Here is a 13,445-nt window from a genome sequence, read left to right on the forward strand (position 1 = left end):
GTTGAACCAGATATGTTAACCGCATTTAAAAGATTTTTGGATAGGCAGCTAGAGGCAAGGAATAGGGAGATATGGGCTATGTGTAGGTCGATAAGTGATGGTCTTGGCATCATGTTCATCACAGACAGTGTGGGCTGGAGAGCCTGTTTTTATGCTGTACTGTTCTGTTTTATGTTCTTCTCTCATTGGATTTTTCCAAGCCAAATATACCAGGTCAGAAGAGAATAAATTAAACATTTGATGAAGCAACTTTGCTGGGTTTTGATAATTAACTGCACCAAATAGCTCGGGACAATCCAGGTTCACATCCACAACAATATTCTATTTACGAAAACTGTTGCCCAGAGCTGCAATTAGACTCTTAAAGTTTTGAAAAAACAGTCAGCTATCACTTAACAATGACATTGTAATTAGCATAGAATTGTTCACAATCAACATGAATCAGTGTTGCCTGGGCCCCAGCTACGCCTGCCTCTTTGTCGGGTACATCGAACAATCCTTGTTCAATACGTACCAGGGCCCCATCCCCGACCTTGTTGTGGTTTCCAATGCTCAAATTAATTCAGATCACGTGGAGAATTCTTCAAGAAGTTCAAACTTTATTTGCAAATAAGAGCTCGTTCCCCACGTATCAAATCATGTGGAGCTCTCTCCCGCGCTCTCTCCCAAGACAAAGGATCATCGCTTTTTATACCATTTTCAAATCAGCATGCCCCACCCGTTACATTTCCATATCCAATCATTTGCTAACATTCCCTTATTACCAGCCAATTACTTGCTCCCACTTCCCAGCACATTTCCACATTTGCAACTGATGTAGGTGTCACATGACTCCTTGTGGCCCCTTTCCTTGCCATGAGCGTTTAACTTCTTTGTTCAGATTTCATTCCAACAAAGTGAAACTCACAAAAAAGACACTTCCCAGAACCCACTTCTCAAAATACCAAAGATAAAGTGATTACACAATTTATATATACAAGACATTGTTCCCATTAAACCTATACATCTTGGGAAATAATGTAACTTCTTAAACTACAGATCCAAACACAAAGATCTAATGTAAAATGAAAATACCATATATTTCCCTAATTAAAAGACAATATATATTTCCCAGATGACCTTCTTTATAAATCATATTTAAACTAACATTATCTTACGTTACACACTTTAAAATAGAAATTTACTCTGTCTTTGCAAACTCACATCTCCTATTTCGCCAGCATAGCAAGGATCGTAAAAATGTCTACCTCGACTAATGATAATTGTCTCTTGGCTATCTTACACTCCCTCCTCCTTTCTTGTTATCTCTAGGGGTCGGCATTCCAGCTCCATCCTTGGGCCTCTTTATGACTTTGCCACGACACTGACATTATTCAAAGGATTGTTACATTTCCAGACCACCATATCTTTCCCAACACCTTAGTCCCCTCAGTTTGTATAAACAAAAGAAATCCAACATACAAAGGTCACATACCCCCCACCCAACGAACTTCTACCCATCTTATCTGTCTTTCCTCTTATCTCAACATGAGTATAATTAAACGTAGCTCACAGATCCTGAGACGCCTTGCTATCTAAGACTAATATAAACAGTTGTCAGTCGTAAACGCTGAGCCCTTTGTGTTACAGAAGAGCTGAGGAATGTGTCCTCAAGAAAAAGCATGAGGTCTGTGACTGACCAAATGGCCTGTAACCTGAGAACGGCCACTTTTAAATACAGATTATATAAGATACATTCAATACAGAAAATAATATCTACTATAACCTCTACCTCCGTTACATCGATGACTGCTTTGGTGCCACCTCGCCACCTCCTGCACCCACACACAACTGACTGACTTCATCCACTTCACCACCAATTTCCATCCGGCACTCAAATACACCTGGACTATTTCCGACACTTCCCTACCATTCCTTGACCTCACTATCTCCATCGCAGGTGATAAGACTTCTGACCGACATCCACTATAAACCCACTGACTCCCATGGCTATCTAGACTAAACTTCTTCCCACCCTGCTTCCTGTAAGGACTCCATCCCCTACTCCCAATTCCTCCGTCTACGCCGCATCTGCTCCCAGGATGAGGCATTCCACACCAGGGCATCTGAAATGTCCTCATTCTTTAGGGATCGGGGGATCCCCTCTTCCATTATAGATTAGGCTCTCACTGGGGTGTCCTCGATATCCCGCAGCTCCGCTCTTGGTCCCCCTCCCCCCCATTCGTAACAAGGACTAATTTCCCTTGTCCTCACCTTCCACTCCATCAGTCGCCGCATACAGCATATAATCCCACAACATTTTCGCCACCTCCAAAGGGATCCCACTACTGGCCCCATCTTCCCATCTTCACCCCTTTCTGCTTTCTGACCGTTCCCTATGCAATTCCCTGGTCAACTCGTCCCTTCCCACCCAAACCACTCCCTCCCTAGGTATTTTCCCCTGTAACCGCAGGAGATGCAACACTTGCCCTTTTACCTCCCCTCTCGATTCCACCAAGGACCCAGACAGTCTTTTCAAGTGAGGCAGAGGTTCATGTGCACCTCCTCTAACCTCCGACTGTATCCGCTGTTTCAGATGTCAACTCCTGTACATCGGCGAGACCAAGCGCAGGCTCGGCGATCGTTTCGCAGCTCAGACCACCTTAACCTCCAGGTTGCTCAGCACTTTAACTCCCCTCCTATTCCCAATCTGACCTTTCTGTCCTGGGCCTCCTCCATTGTCAGAGTGGAGCAAATTGGAGGAACAGCACCTCATATTTTGCTTGGGTAGCTTACACCCCAGCGGTATGAATATTGACTTCTACAACTTCAAATAGCCCTTGCTTTCCCTCTCTCTCCATCCCCTCCCCCTTCCCAGTTCTCCCACCAGTCTTACTGTATCCGACTGCATTCTATCTTTGTCCCGCCCACTACCCTGACATCAGTCTGAAGAAGGGTCTCGACCCGAAACGTCACTCATTCCTTCTCTCCAAAGATGCTCCAAAGACTCCTTCCTTTTGAGTCAACTTTCAAATACAATTCCTTTTCTCTGAAACAATTTTTCTCATGCTACCGTAGCCCTAAACAGCATTCACATATTAGTAAAATGATTACTTATGGAATAAAATGTAATAAAAAGAATCTGCAGATGTTTGTTAAAACCAAAGAGACACAAAATGCTGGAGTAACTCAGCATGTCGGGCAGCATCTCTGGAGAAAATGGATAGGTGATGTCAGGACACTTCTTCAGACTGATTGTGTGTGGGGTGGGGAAGGAAAGAAAAGAACTCAAAGCAAGAACAGACCAGAGCAAACCATTTTTTTCAAAATTGTTTCTCCAGTGATGCTCCTGAACCACCGAGTTGCTCCTGCATTTTGTGCTTATCTTTGCTTTCTTATAGACATCCAATATGATAAAACTTTATTCATCCCCGGAGGGAAATTGATTTATTGACAGTCACAACACACAAGACAAGGTACACAAAAACTTGAAGTTAAAAGTGAGAACAAAATGAAAAGGACAAGCAACTGTTGGCTGGCTGCCGTGTGCACAGCGCCATCACTGGAACAAACGAACAAATAAACACAGACTTATCCCTTGGGCAGAGGATTCTATACTAGAGTGCACCCCTCCCCCACACTGGGTCCCCCTTTGTTCTCCCACCATCCCTCACAGCGGTCCCCCCATGCCAGGTCCCGATTGTCTTCCCCTCCCCCTCTTCGACCGTGAGACCCCACTGCCACCGAGGCCCATGTTGCAGCCGCGGCCCCTGCCACCGCGCGAGTCTCCCGCTGCCGCCATTGCTGAGGTTCCTTCGGCCCAGACAGGCCTCGCCGCCCGGCTTCACCACGGTCCCCTGGGTGCCCTGTGGGGCGAGTCGGGCCACGTTCCGGTCGTCGACGCCGCGGGTGGATCGGGCCCACGCGGTTCCCCGGGACACGAACAGCTACATTTTTCACTCAAGAGATTGAAGATCACCAGTTTAGAATTACACAAGTCTAAACAAGCTATTATATAAAATTAGTTAATTTATTTTCTGAAAATAAAGCCATAAAGAATTGGAGAGGCACCATGTGAACTCCGCTTTCCAGTAACTTTCCAGAGGATGGAGATTCTGACTTCAACATCGGAAAGTATTCTTTGCATTACATAGGCACTCTACTTCAAGATCACATAATAAATATCACACAATGACATTTGAGTGGATCTAACATTTTGTTCATCATACCCTAAAATTTCTACTAATGTATTTAGTTGTGACCCGTATTTGAGATTTTATTCTGAAATTATTGTCCGAGTGTACACAGGTGTTTTTTCTGAACTACAAGTAGCACTCAAGCTCCATTCCAAACAGAAAAGGGAAATAAAAGGAAAACCAACGTACCTATATACAAGGTAGACAACCCAGTGAAATTAATTTAAAAATAACATGAAAGTGTTTTTGTGCTTTCTCACCTCACAAATTAAACCAAACTTGTCAAACATCCAGATCTTCTTCTGTGCTTCCTCTTCAGGCATGCCAGTCTCTTTCATTGACATCACGATCAGATCAGCAATGCCTACTGCTGCCTGCGTGAAAATAATTCCAGAGGATATCAACATTAAAACATCAAAACAAAGCCAAAACTGAACAGAATTTAGCCACCACTCACAATATCTCAGCGAAGGACAAGCAGAAGAGTCAAACTGAGTCCAAAGAGTATTTTTTTCTCATAAAGAAAACACAAAGTAACTTCAGCAGAAGGAACTCAAGCGCCAAGTTTAGAAGATTTATTAAAAAGGTATAAAATGACAGGAAGATACCAACCCGCCCGTTGTGGATCTAGGACCGATGGGAATACCATGAGCAGTAGTTCTACTCAACAGCCAAAAGTCTGTAGCCTCCTTTTGCTCTGGTATTTTATTTCATTCTTCACATGTTTAAATTATGTTTTATTTTTAATTGTCTACTGTATATCGTGTTGTTACTTGTGAGCAAAGCGCCAAAGCAAATTCCTTGTATGTATACATATTTGACTAATAACATTTATTCAATTCAATTCTCTTTCTAGACAAAAAAAACGAAATGGCTGAAAAATACATCGTAAAATTAATCCAAAATAAAATAGATCAAAATTAATCTAAATTTGCAAATGACACTAAAGTAGGTGGAATCCCGGGGAGACACACGTGGCAGGAGTATCCCAGTGACCTACGACCCTTAGACCGAGGACCCGCCCGGAAGGTCCAGCTTGCCCGCCGGAGACTCGCCCGGTTGGCCCAACTCGCCACCGCAGATGGAGAACCCACCCGACTCACCCACCGGAGACCAGGGACTCGCCCTGTAGGCTCAACCCACCGCGGATCGAGGACCCACGTGAATCCACTTGGAGGGCCACTAAGCAGACCGGCTGCGGGTGGGAGTGCACAGTCTCGATGGGTTAGTGGGCCGCCGACAACCTGGGGCTCAGCTGGACCGGACGCCGCTCCCAGAGGCCGAGCAAGTGGACCGGACGTGGATTACAGCGGTGTAGCAATGGCGGAGGACACCACGGCTACGCTTGGCCAGGCCAACCCTACAACGCCGCCAGGACAACGGGCCAGATCAAGTTCATGGTCAGATCAACTGAAACTGGTGCCAAACTAATGAATTTGTATACTCTCTCATTATACTACTGCTATGCACTTATACTGTAGCCGAGATGCTAATTTAATATCTATCTAACTGCTTATGTATATTGATACTTGTACTGAACTGAATACAAAAATGAATTTCACTGTACCCTGGTACATGTAACAAATAAATTACCATACCATATATATCTTAAGAAAGAAGATGGTTATCAAAAATTACAGCGGGATCTTGATCAGCTGGGCAAGTGGGCTGAAGAATGGCTAAATGAGTTCAAAGCAGCTAAGTGCGAGGTGTTGTAATTTGGGAATTCCAACCAGAGCAGGACCTTCACAGTGAATGGTCGGGCCCTGGTGAGTGTACCCCGAAAGTGGTAGATAGAGCGGTAAAAAGACTTTTGGTACATTGACCTTTATCAGTCAGGGTTATTGAGAATAGATGCATATTACAGTTTGTGAGGCCACATTTTGAGTATTGTGCTCAGTTTTGATCACCCTGTTATAGGATGGATGTTAATAAACTGGAAAGAGTGCAAAGATTTATGAGGATGTTGCCAGGACTCAAGGGCCAAGCTAAGACATCCTTGGAGTGTCGTAGGCAAAGGGGTGATTTTATTTATACAGAGTACATAAAATTATGAAGAGAATTGACAGGGTGACTGCACAGACTCTTTTCCCCAGGATAGGGGAAGTAAGAACCCGAACACATAGGATTAAGATGAGAGGGGACAGATTTAATAGTAAGCCGAGGGGCAGCCTTTACCACTCAGAGGGTAATGGTACATGGAATGAGCTGCCAGATGTTGTAATTGAGACAGGTACAATAACATGTTTGAAAGATACTTAGACAGGTAAATAGGGAAGTTTTAAAGTGATCACAATGAAAATCAGCCATGATCACAATGAATGGCAGTGCTGGCTCGAAGGGCCGAATGGCCTCCTCCTGCATCTATTTTCTATGTTTCTATGGATATCTATGGATATGGAACAAATGGGACCAGCTGACATGGGGTATATTGGTTGACATGGACGAGTTTGTTGAAGGGCCTGTATCCATGCTGTACGATTCTGATCTCTCCTATACACAAAGTATTAGAGGGGATTTTGCAATTAATTGAAAAATGGTTTCATCCATCTGTCAGACTTGCACAGGCCTACAGACGTCCTATGTCACCAAAGTCTGATGTTGAAAAGCTATTTCCATGCTAAATCCTCCCAGCAGATCTGGTACACATATTTGCTTTACTCACACTTATACCTTTCCTTAACTAGATTCTAACATAAAGCCTTGCAACATCTAAACCAAATCAATGACAATTATGAATATTAAATTCAGTTCAAAATCACACATAGGCAGCAAAATAGAGAAATAAAAGTTATTTAAATTTACAATAGTAATTTAAAGCTGTAAAAAATTAAATCTACGAACCAAGCTGCTTTTTTTGCAAAGAGATTTTGTTAAGACATAATTAAGAATTTTCTAATAATTATTTTTTCTGTCTGGTTGAATATATTGGCTCATTGCAGTAAGGTGATTATAATATTCATATTCAAATTAGTTTAATACTAAAATATCATAGCCGTCATTGAAGTATAATGAGCCAGATTAGGTAAACTGCAGAATGTGCAGTTAACCTAATTTACCTAAACTGCAGATGGTTGAAAGGGTCAAGAACTTCAAATTCCTGGGCGTGCACATCTCTGAAGATCTTTCCTGGTCCGAGAATACTAACGCAATTATCAAAAAAGCTCATCAGCGCCTCTACTTCCTGAGAAGATTACGGAGAGTCAGTTTGTCAAGGAAGACTCTCTCTAACTTCTACAGGTGCACAGTAGAGAGCATGCTGACCGGTTGCATCGTGGCTTGGTTCGGCAATTTGAGCGCCCTGGACGGAGGAAAAGACTAAACACTGCCCAGTCCATCATCGGCTCTGACCTTCCTTCCATCGAGGGGATTTATCGCAGTCGCTGCCTCAAAAAGGCTGGCAGTATCATCAAAGACCCACACCATTCTGGCCACACACTCATCTCCCTGCTACCTTCAGGTAGAAGGTACAGGAGCCTGAAGACTGCAACAACCAGGTTCAGGAATAGCTACTTCCCCACAGCCATCAGGCTATTAAACCTGGCTCGGACAAAACTCTTGATTATTAATAACCACTTTCTGCTATTTGCACTTTATCAGTTTATTTATTCATGTGTGTATATATTTATATCATGGTATATGGACACATTTATCTGTTTTGTAGTAAATGCCTACTATTTTCTGTGTGCTTAAGCAAAGCAAGAATTTCATTGTCCTATACATGACAATAAACTCACTTGAACTTGAACTTGAATGTGTGAATATTTTCTAAGTTAAATATTTATCTACATTTATATAGGAATAAATGTAAATGTAGAGATGATTGTGCTTAAATGTTTTAAGGAGAAAATTGCAAAACACCAACTGTCAGATCACTAAGCCAGATTTCAACACAAATAATAATAATAATAAATCTTATTTTCGGGCGCCTTTCAAAGTCTCAAGGACACCTTACAGAAATTAACAGAAGAGAAAAAAACATATAGTCGGAGTAAAAAGAATAATAAGGACATCACCAATACACAAATTAAAGACAGAAATCGCTCCAAAGACAAAAAATCAAAAAACACAATGTCAGTGATTCTGTGATATGGAGCATTACATATGTCAGAACATCATTAAACAAGTGTTCAGGAATCAGACAAGTCACGTCTGTAAAACCAGTGGGTGCAAGAATATCTATAGATATTATTTGTGTGGAAAATAAAAATAAATGCTAAGATCTCTAAAATTAAAACTCACATAATTGAAGGCTAATTATTAATCTGTGCCAGGGTGCAACCCATTAACTATTTAGCTCAGGTGGGAAGAGATTTTAAAACAAGGCTCCATCTGCTATCCATGATACACTTATTTGTCACATGTACCAATTGGTATAGTGAAATGTGTGGTCGCCATACAGCAATACAAATAATAAAGAGTACAGAACACAAAAGTCTTTAACACAGACATCCCCACACAGCGGGGTCAAAATTTCCCACTGTGAGGGAAGGCTCCAAAAAAAAATTCAGTCATCCTCCTCTGTTGTCCTCCTGTGGTCGGATGGATATAAAATGGATATAAAACGGATGGATATTCCAGCTGGATATAAAAGATCCCTTTCATAATTTCAAAGAGCAGAGAAGTTACCTTAATGTTGTGGGAAATAGTTATCCATCATTATCACCAAAATTCAGCTAATCTGATCACCAGCATACCGTTGTTTGAACTCGCTGCCATATTTCTATATTAAAATCGTGGCTACATTTCTTACCAAATCTCCTGTTTTTGGCATTTTAACTTGTTCAATTATTTCAAGGGCTGAAGTGAGTTTTAACCTGCCATTTGTCAATCTGTCCTGCTCTTCAATAATGGTGACACCATAGACAACCGAAGAAGCAAAAAACAGAGCACAGTGCAGTACAGGACACACTCTCCGGCCCATGTCAGCACTGATCACAATGCCAATCTAAACCAATCCCATCTCTCAACATGTCTGTCAACCATTTGTCAACATGTGGTCTTTATCCCTCTTTCTCTGCTTGTTTAAGTCCTCTTAAACATTGTTATCATATCAATCTATCTATATACTATTAAAATTCTCATTTTGTATATGTATAAGTGCGTGCGTCTGTATGTTCTTCAAAACGCTACGTGGTAGCGCTCAAATTTTTACATATTCTGATTCACGTATTTCCCCTCCACGCAGTAATCAGGATCACTTAAGATTTCATCCTATATTTCACATGTTATTGACGATTCAAGTTTTTAAAAAAAGGCAAAAAACAGGTCTCACGCACAGCCCTTTTCCAGGACTTTCGAACTGATGTCACAATCCCACTCATTGTGCCGAATGCCACAATGACATCACAATGGGACGTTGCCAACGGTAACCGCAGCTTCTCACAGACAGCCTTTTTTCCCAGGAGCTTCCAGTGATAATCACAATGGGCTCTCAAGTGCCACACTCCCAGCTCCATCCCCTGGTTATTCACACCCCCCCCCCCCCCCCAGGGGTTATTCACACCCCCCAGGTTATTCATGATTAAAGTTATTTTTTAAAAGCCAAAACCATCTTTTAAAACACCAGGTTCCCGTAATGTCACAATGCCCCCCCCCCCTCCCCAACGGTACAGTGAAACAGAATATTCCACCACCTCCTGCCTCATTTCAAAAACAGCTTCATCAGCTCCCCAACGCACACCGTTGGGGAGCAGACCCAATGGGTCTGCACTTAGTCTAGTATAATATAAAAGCCAATGGTAAAAACAGCAAAAAAAAATGGTTTAAAATTATATGAAACACAATATAAATGAAAGCAAAAAATTATGGTTAGTGATTGTGCTGCATTACTAAAAATCTGTAACAAGAACATATTTATTTCCATAGTGTATGTTTCATCCAAAATTTCATAATAATTTGTTCTCAACTTTAATTGGCAATTGAACTGCATGAAACACAGTACTTAAAATTTTTTTTTTTATTAAGTTTAATATTCCAGTGCTCAGTACTCTATTTCATATGTTCATGGAGATGTCGGAACTTGCTTTGTAAACTTGTCCTTGTTCTCTCAATAGTTTCTGCACCATACAAGCTTGTGAGTGTAATTTCAACAAATTTGTCCTCATTACTACAATCAGTAGATTTAGTTATGTTTAAAAATGAAGCAGTCTTACCTCCCCAGCTCCAAGAAACAGATATCTGTGCTCTGTGATTGGTTTCTTAATCACTCTCTGGGCTGAGAACAATCCTGCCAGTGCTACCGATGCAGTGCCTGTACATTACAAAAACAACACTAAATGTCAATCAACTACATGGAGAGGGGGAAAAAAAGGCCTGTTTGAAATAGAGTACTGAGCACTGGAATATTAAACTTAAATTTATTTTTTTTAAAGTACTGCGTTTCATGCTGTTCAATTGCCAATTAAAGTTGAAAACAAATTACTACGGAATTTTGGATGAAACATACACTATGGAAATAAATATGTTCTTGTTACAGATTTTTAAATAACTTAATCTACACACAGCACAACTTTTGAAAACAGACCAGTCGGGATAACTGTTCCAAGTCAGAAATGTAATATTATTTTGTTTCAAATATGTCATAGCAAATTGAAATTAATTTGATATTTCAGTTGTTGATCAGATGTCTCGATTTCATAGCATGTTAAGTAAAACAAAGCAATGTTCAACACCATGATTGAATAATGTAATCAATTTAAGAACTAAAAAGTATTTAATTTAAAAATAGACAATGAAAACTAGAATTATTTAACTTTCCTGACATTAATAAAACAGAATGGTCACAGCACAGAGGGCCTGTGAGTCTATGTTATCTCTTTTGAGTCTTGGGTACTATAATTTTACACTCGCATGTGTCCTGGCGTTTGGCAGTTTACAGTTGATCTATCCAAATTATTTTTAATTTGGTATGTTCATAATTTTAGAAACATACCTTGAATGTCATCATTGAAAGTACAATATTTATCTTTGTATTTCTTCAAAAACCTGAAGGCATTGTGATTCCCAAAATCTTCAAATTGAATAAGGGTAGAACGTCCATACCTGTTTTAAAATGGAAATTAACATTATGTTTCTAGGTAGCTAAACCCACCTTGGTATACAGTGGGTTTGATATCCCCAAATATTCCAAGGAACTTGATGTTCAACATTAAGCCATCCACGTGCAGCGCAGCGAGTTACTGCCTTGCAGCGCTTGCTGCGCCAGAGACCTGGGTTCGATCCAGACTACGGATGCTGTCTGTACGGAGTTTGTACGTTCTCCCCGTGACGCGTGGGTTTTCTCCGAGATCTTCGTTTTCCTCCCACACTCCAAAGACGTACAAGTATGTAGATACATTGGTTTGGTACAAGTGTAAATTGTCCCCAGTGTGTGTAGGATAGTGTTAATATGCAGGGATTGCTGGTCGGTGTGAAAGAGCTAATAGTCAAATCTAATAGTAAAATCTAAAATTGAGTCGTTCTTCTACAAAAGCATGGACTAGTAGAACAAAAGAATGGCTCGGTGCCAAGTCTGAATGACATTGTAAATTATATGGAACACAATATGGAGGACAGGTTGTCTTTTCAATAAAGACATTAAGATGGCAGCCTGCAGTAATAACGTAGGTACACACAATAACGTAGGTACACACAATAACGTAGGTACACACACACAGCCTGCAGTAATAACGTGCTTCTTTTCAAGGCCATAAAGAAGCCAAGATTGAAAAAAAAATAGCTGACGCTCCAAGATAAGTAATAACTTGTTATTGGATGAGCTTGATTTGGACCCAGCTTTTCTTATATTTTGAAAGGTTGCAGAATCTTTCAGTCATGCCATAATTCAGACTTGGTAGGAGTGTTTTACTGATAAGAAAAAAATATAATTGTGCTAACGGTCCTTTGTTCTGTGAGTGGGAGCCCGAGAAGTCAGAGCAACAAGAAACTGCAGATTCTGAATTTAACTCCCCTACCCATGTTAGCCTGAAGAAGGGTCTCAACCCGAAATGTCACCCATTCCTTTTCTCCAGAGATGCTGCCTGAGTTACTCCAGCATTTTCTGTCTATCTTCAGTGTAAACCAGCATCTGCAGTCCATTCCTATACATTCTTATTTAACTGGATACAGTAAATTTACATTATTCCAGGGCTTTCAGGTAAATGTTGGTGTGTCTTGTGTGGGGGATGGAAAGGGGGGGGAACCACTTTCAGTCGCTTCCTCCACAGAGAGGCGACTTTTTCCATGTCGCCTTCCTCGTGGCCTAACACCAATGATTGGTGCGGCCTTTCCCGGAGTCGGGTCCGGAGCTTCAGCAGCGGGTGCAGCGTGAACTTTTCATCGCGGAGGGGGTGAGCCCTCGCCGGGTGTCACCAGAAGGGAATGCTCCGATCGCTGGCCCGTGGCTGCGGAGCTTCCAGCTGGCGCAGCGTCCGGAGCCTGGGATCCCTCGTTGGGGACCCCGGAGGAGCAGAGCTCTGACAGCCGGCCTGCAACATTTTGAAGCCGCGGTCTGCGGTGCTTCTAACCGCGGCGGGGACTTAGATCTTCGACTGCCGGCCAATATCATCTTGAAGCCGGTAGGGACGCACCGATTCTGGACTTACCTTGCCTGTACATCTGGCCGCTCGCAGCGGCGACTGCGGATGTTTGTGGTCCGGACCACGGAGGAAAATGGAGGAGGACTGACTGTACTTTGTGCTTTCCACCACAGTGAAGAATGGTGTGGATATTTGTGTTACATTTTTATTGTGTATTGTGTGTTCTTTTTGATTGTACCGCTGTTGGCAAATTCATTTCACTCCATTTTATTGTGTATGTGACAAATAAATCTGACTATTGACTATAATTTTTCCCCAACCAGATAACTCATTTATAAAAAATTCCATATCAGTTGCAAGATTACTTACTTATTCACAATTGCTTCCATAAACTCATCAATAAGTTCATCATAATGATGTGAATGATCTCTTTTCTGGTAAAGACCCAAGTAAAATGGATCTTTCAATAGAGTCTACAAGAAACAGAAAAAACAAAGTTTAACTTTGTAAAAAATACATGGAAAATAGGTGCAGGAGTAGGCCATTCAATATGATCATGGCTGACCATACAAAATCCGTACCCCATTCCAGCTTTTTCCCCCAACATCCCTCAATTCCCTTAGCCCTAAGAGCTAAATCGAATTATCTCTTGAACACATCCAGTGAATTGGCCTCCACTGCCTTCTGTGGCAGAGAATTCCACAAATCACTTCACAAATGTTACATATTGCATTGGGCTACCATGGATTTA

The 13,445-nt window shown here is 41.5% G+C and overlaps 1 protein-coding gene across 1 annotated transcript in view; it reads right to left on the reverse strand.

The window, feature by feature from the left end:
* me2 (malic enzyme 2) overlaps positions 1-13,445 on the reverse strand; it is a 69,482-nt gene that overhangs the window by 18,370 nt on the left and 37,667 nt on the right. The window contains exons 7-10 of the mRNA XM_033033515.1: positions 13,064-13,167; positions 11,110-11,219; positions 10,331-10,428; positions 4,436-4,549 (exon numbers count right to left, since the gene is read on the reverse strand). Of these exons, the coding sequence (XP_032889406.1) occupies positions 4,436-4,549; positions 10,331-10,428; positions 11,110-11,219; positions 13,064-13,167 (426 nt within the window). The remainder of the gene's footprint in view (positions 1-4,435; positions 4,550-10,330; positions 10,429-11,109; positions 11,220-13,063; positions 13,168-13,445) is intronic.

The sequence above is a fragment of the Amblyraja radiata genome, chromosome 1 (assembly GCF_010909765.2).
Source record: "Amblyraja radiata isolate CabotCenter1 chromosome 1, sAmbRad1.1.pri, whole genome shotgun sequence".
In the NCBI taxonomy this organism is placed as follows: Eukaryota; Metazoa; Chordata; class Chondrichthyes; order Rajiformes; family Rajidae; genus Amblyraja; species Amblyraja radiata.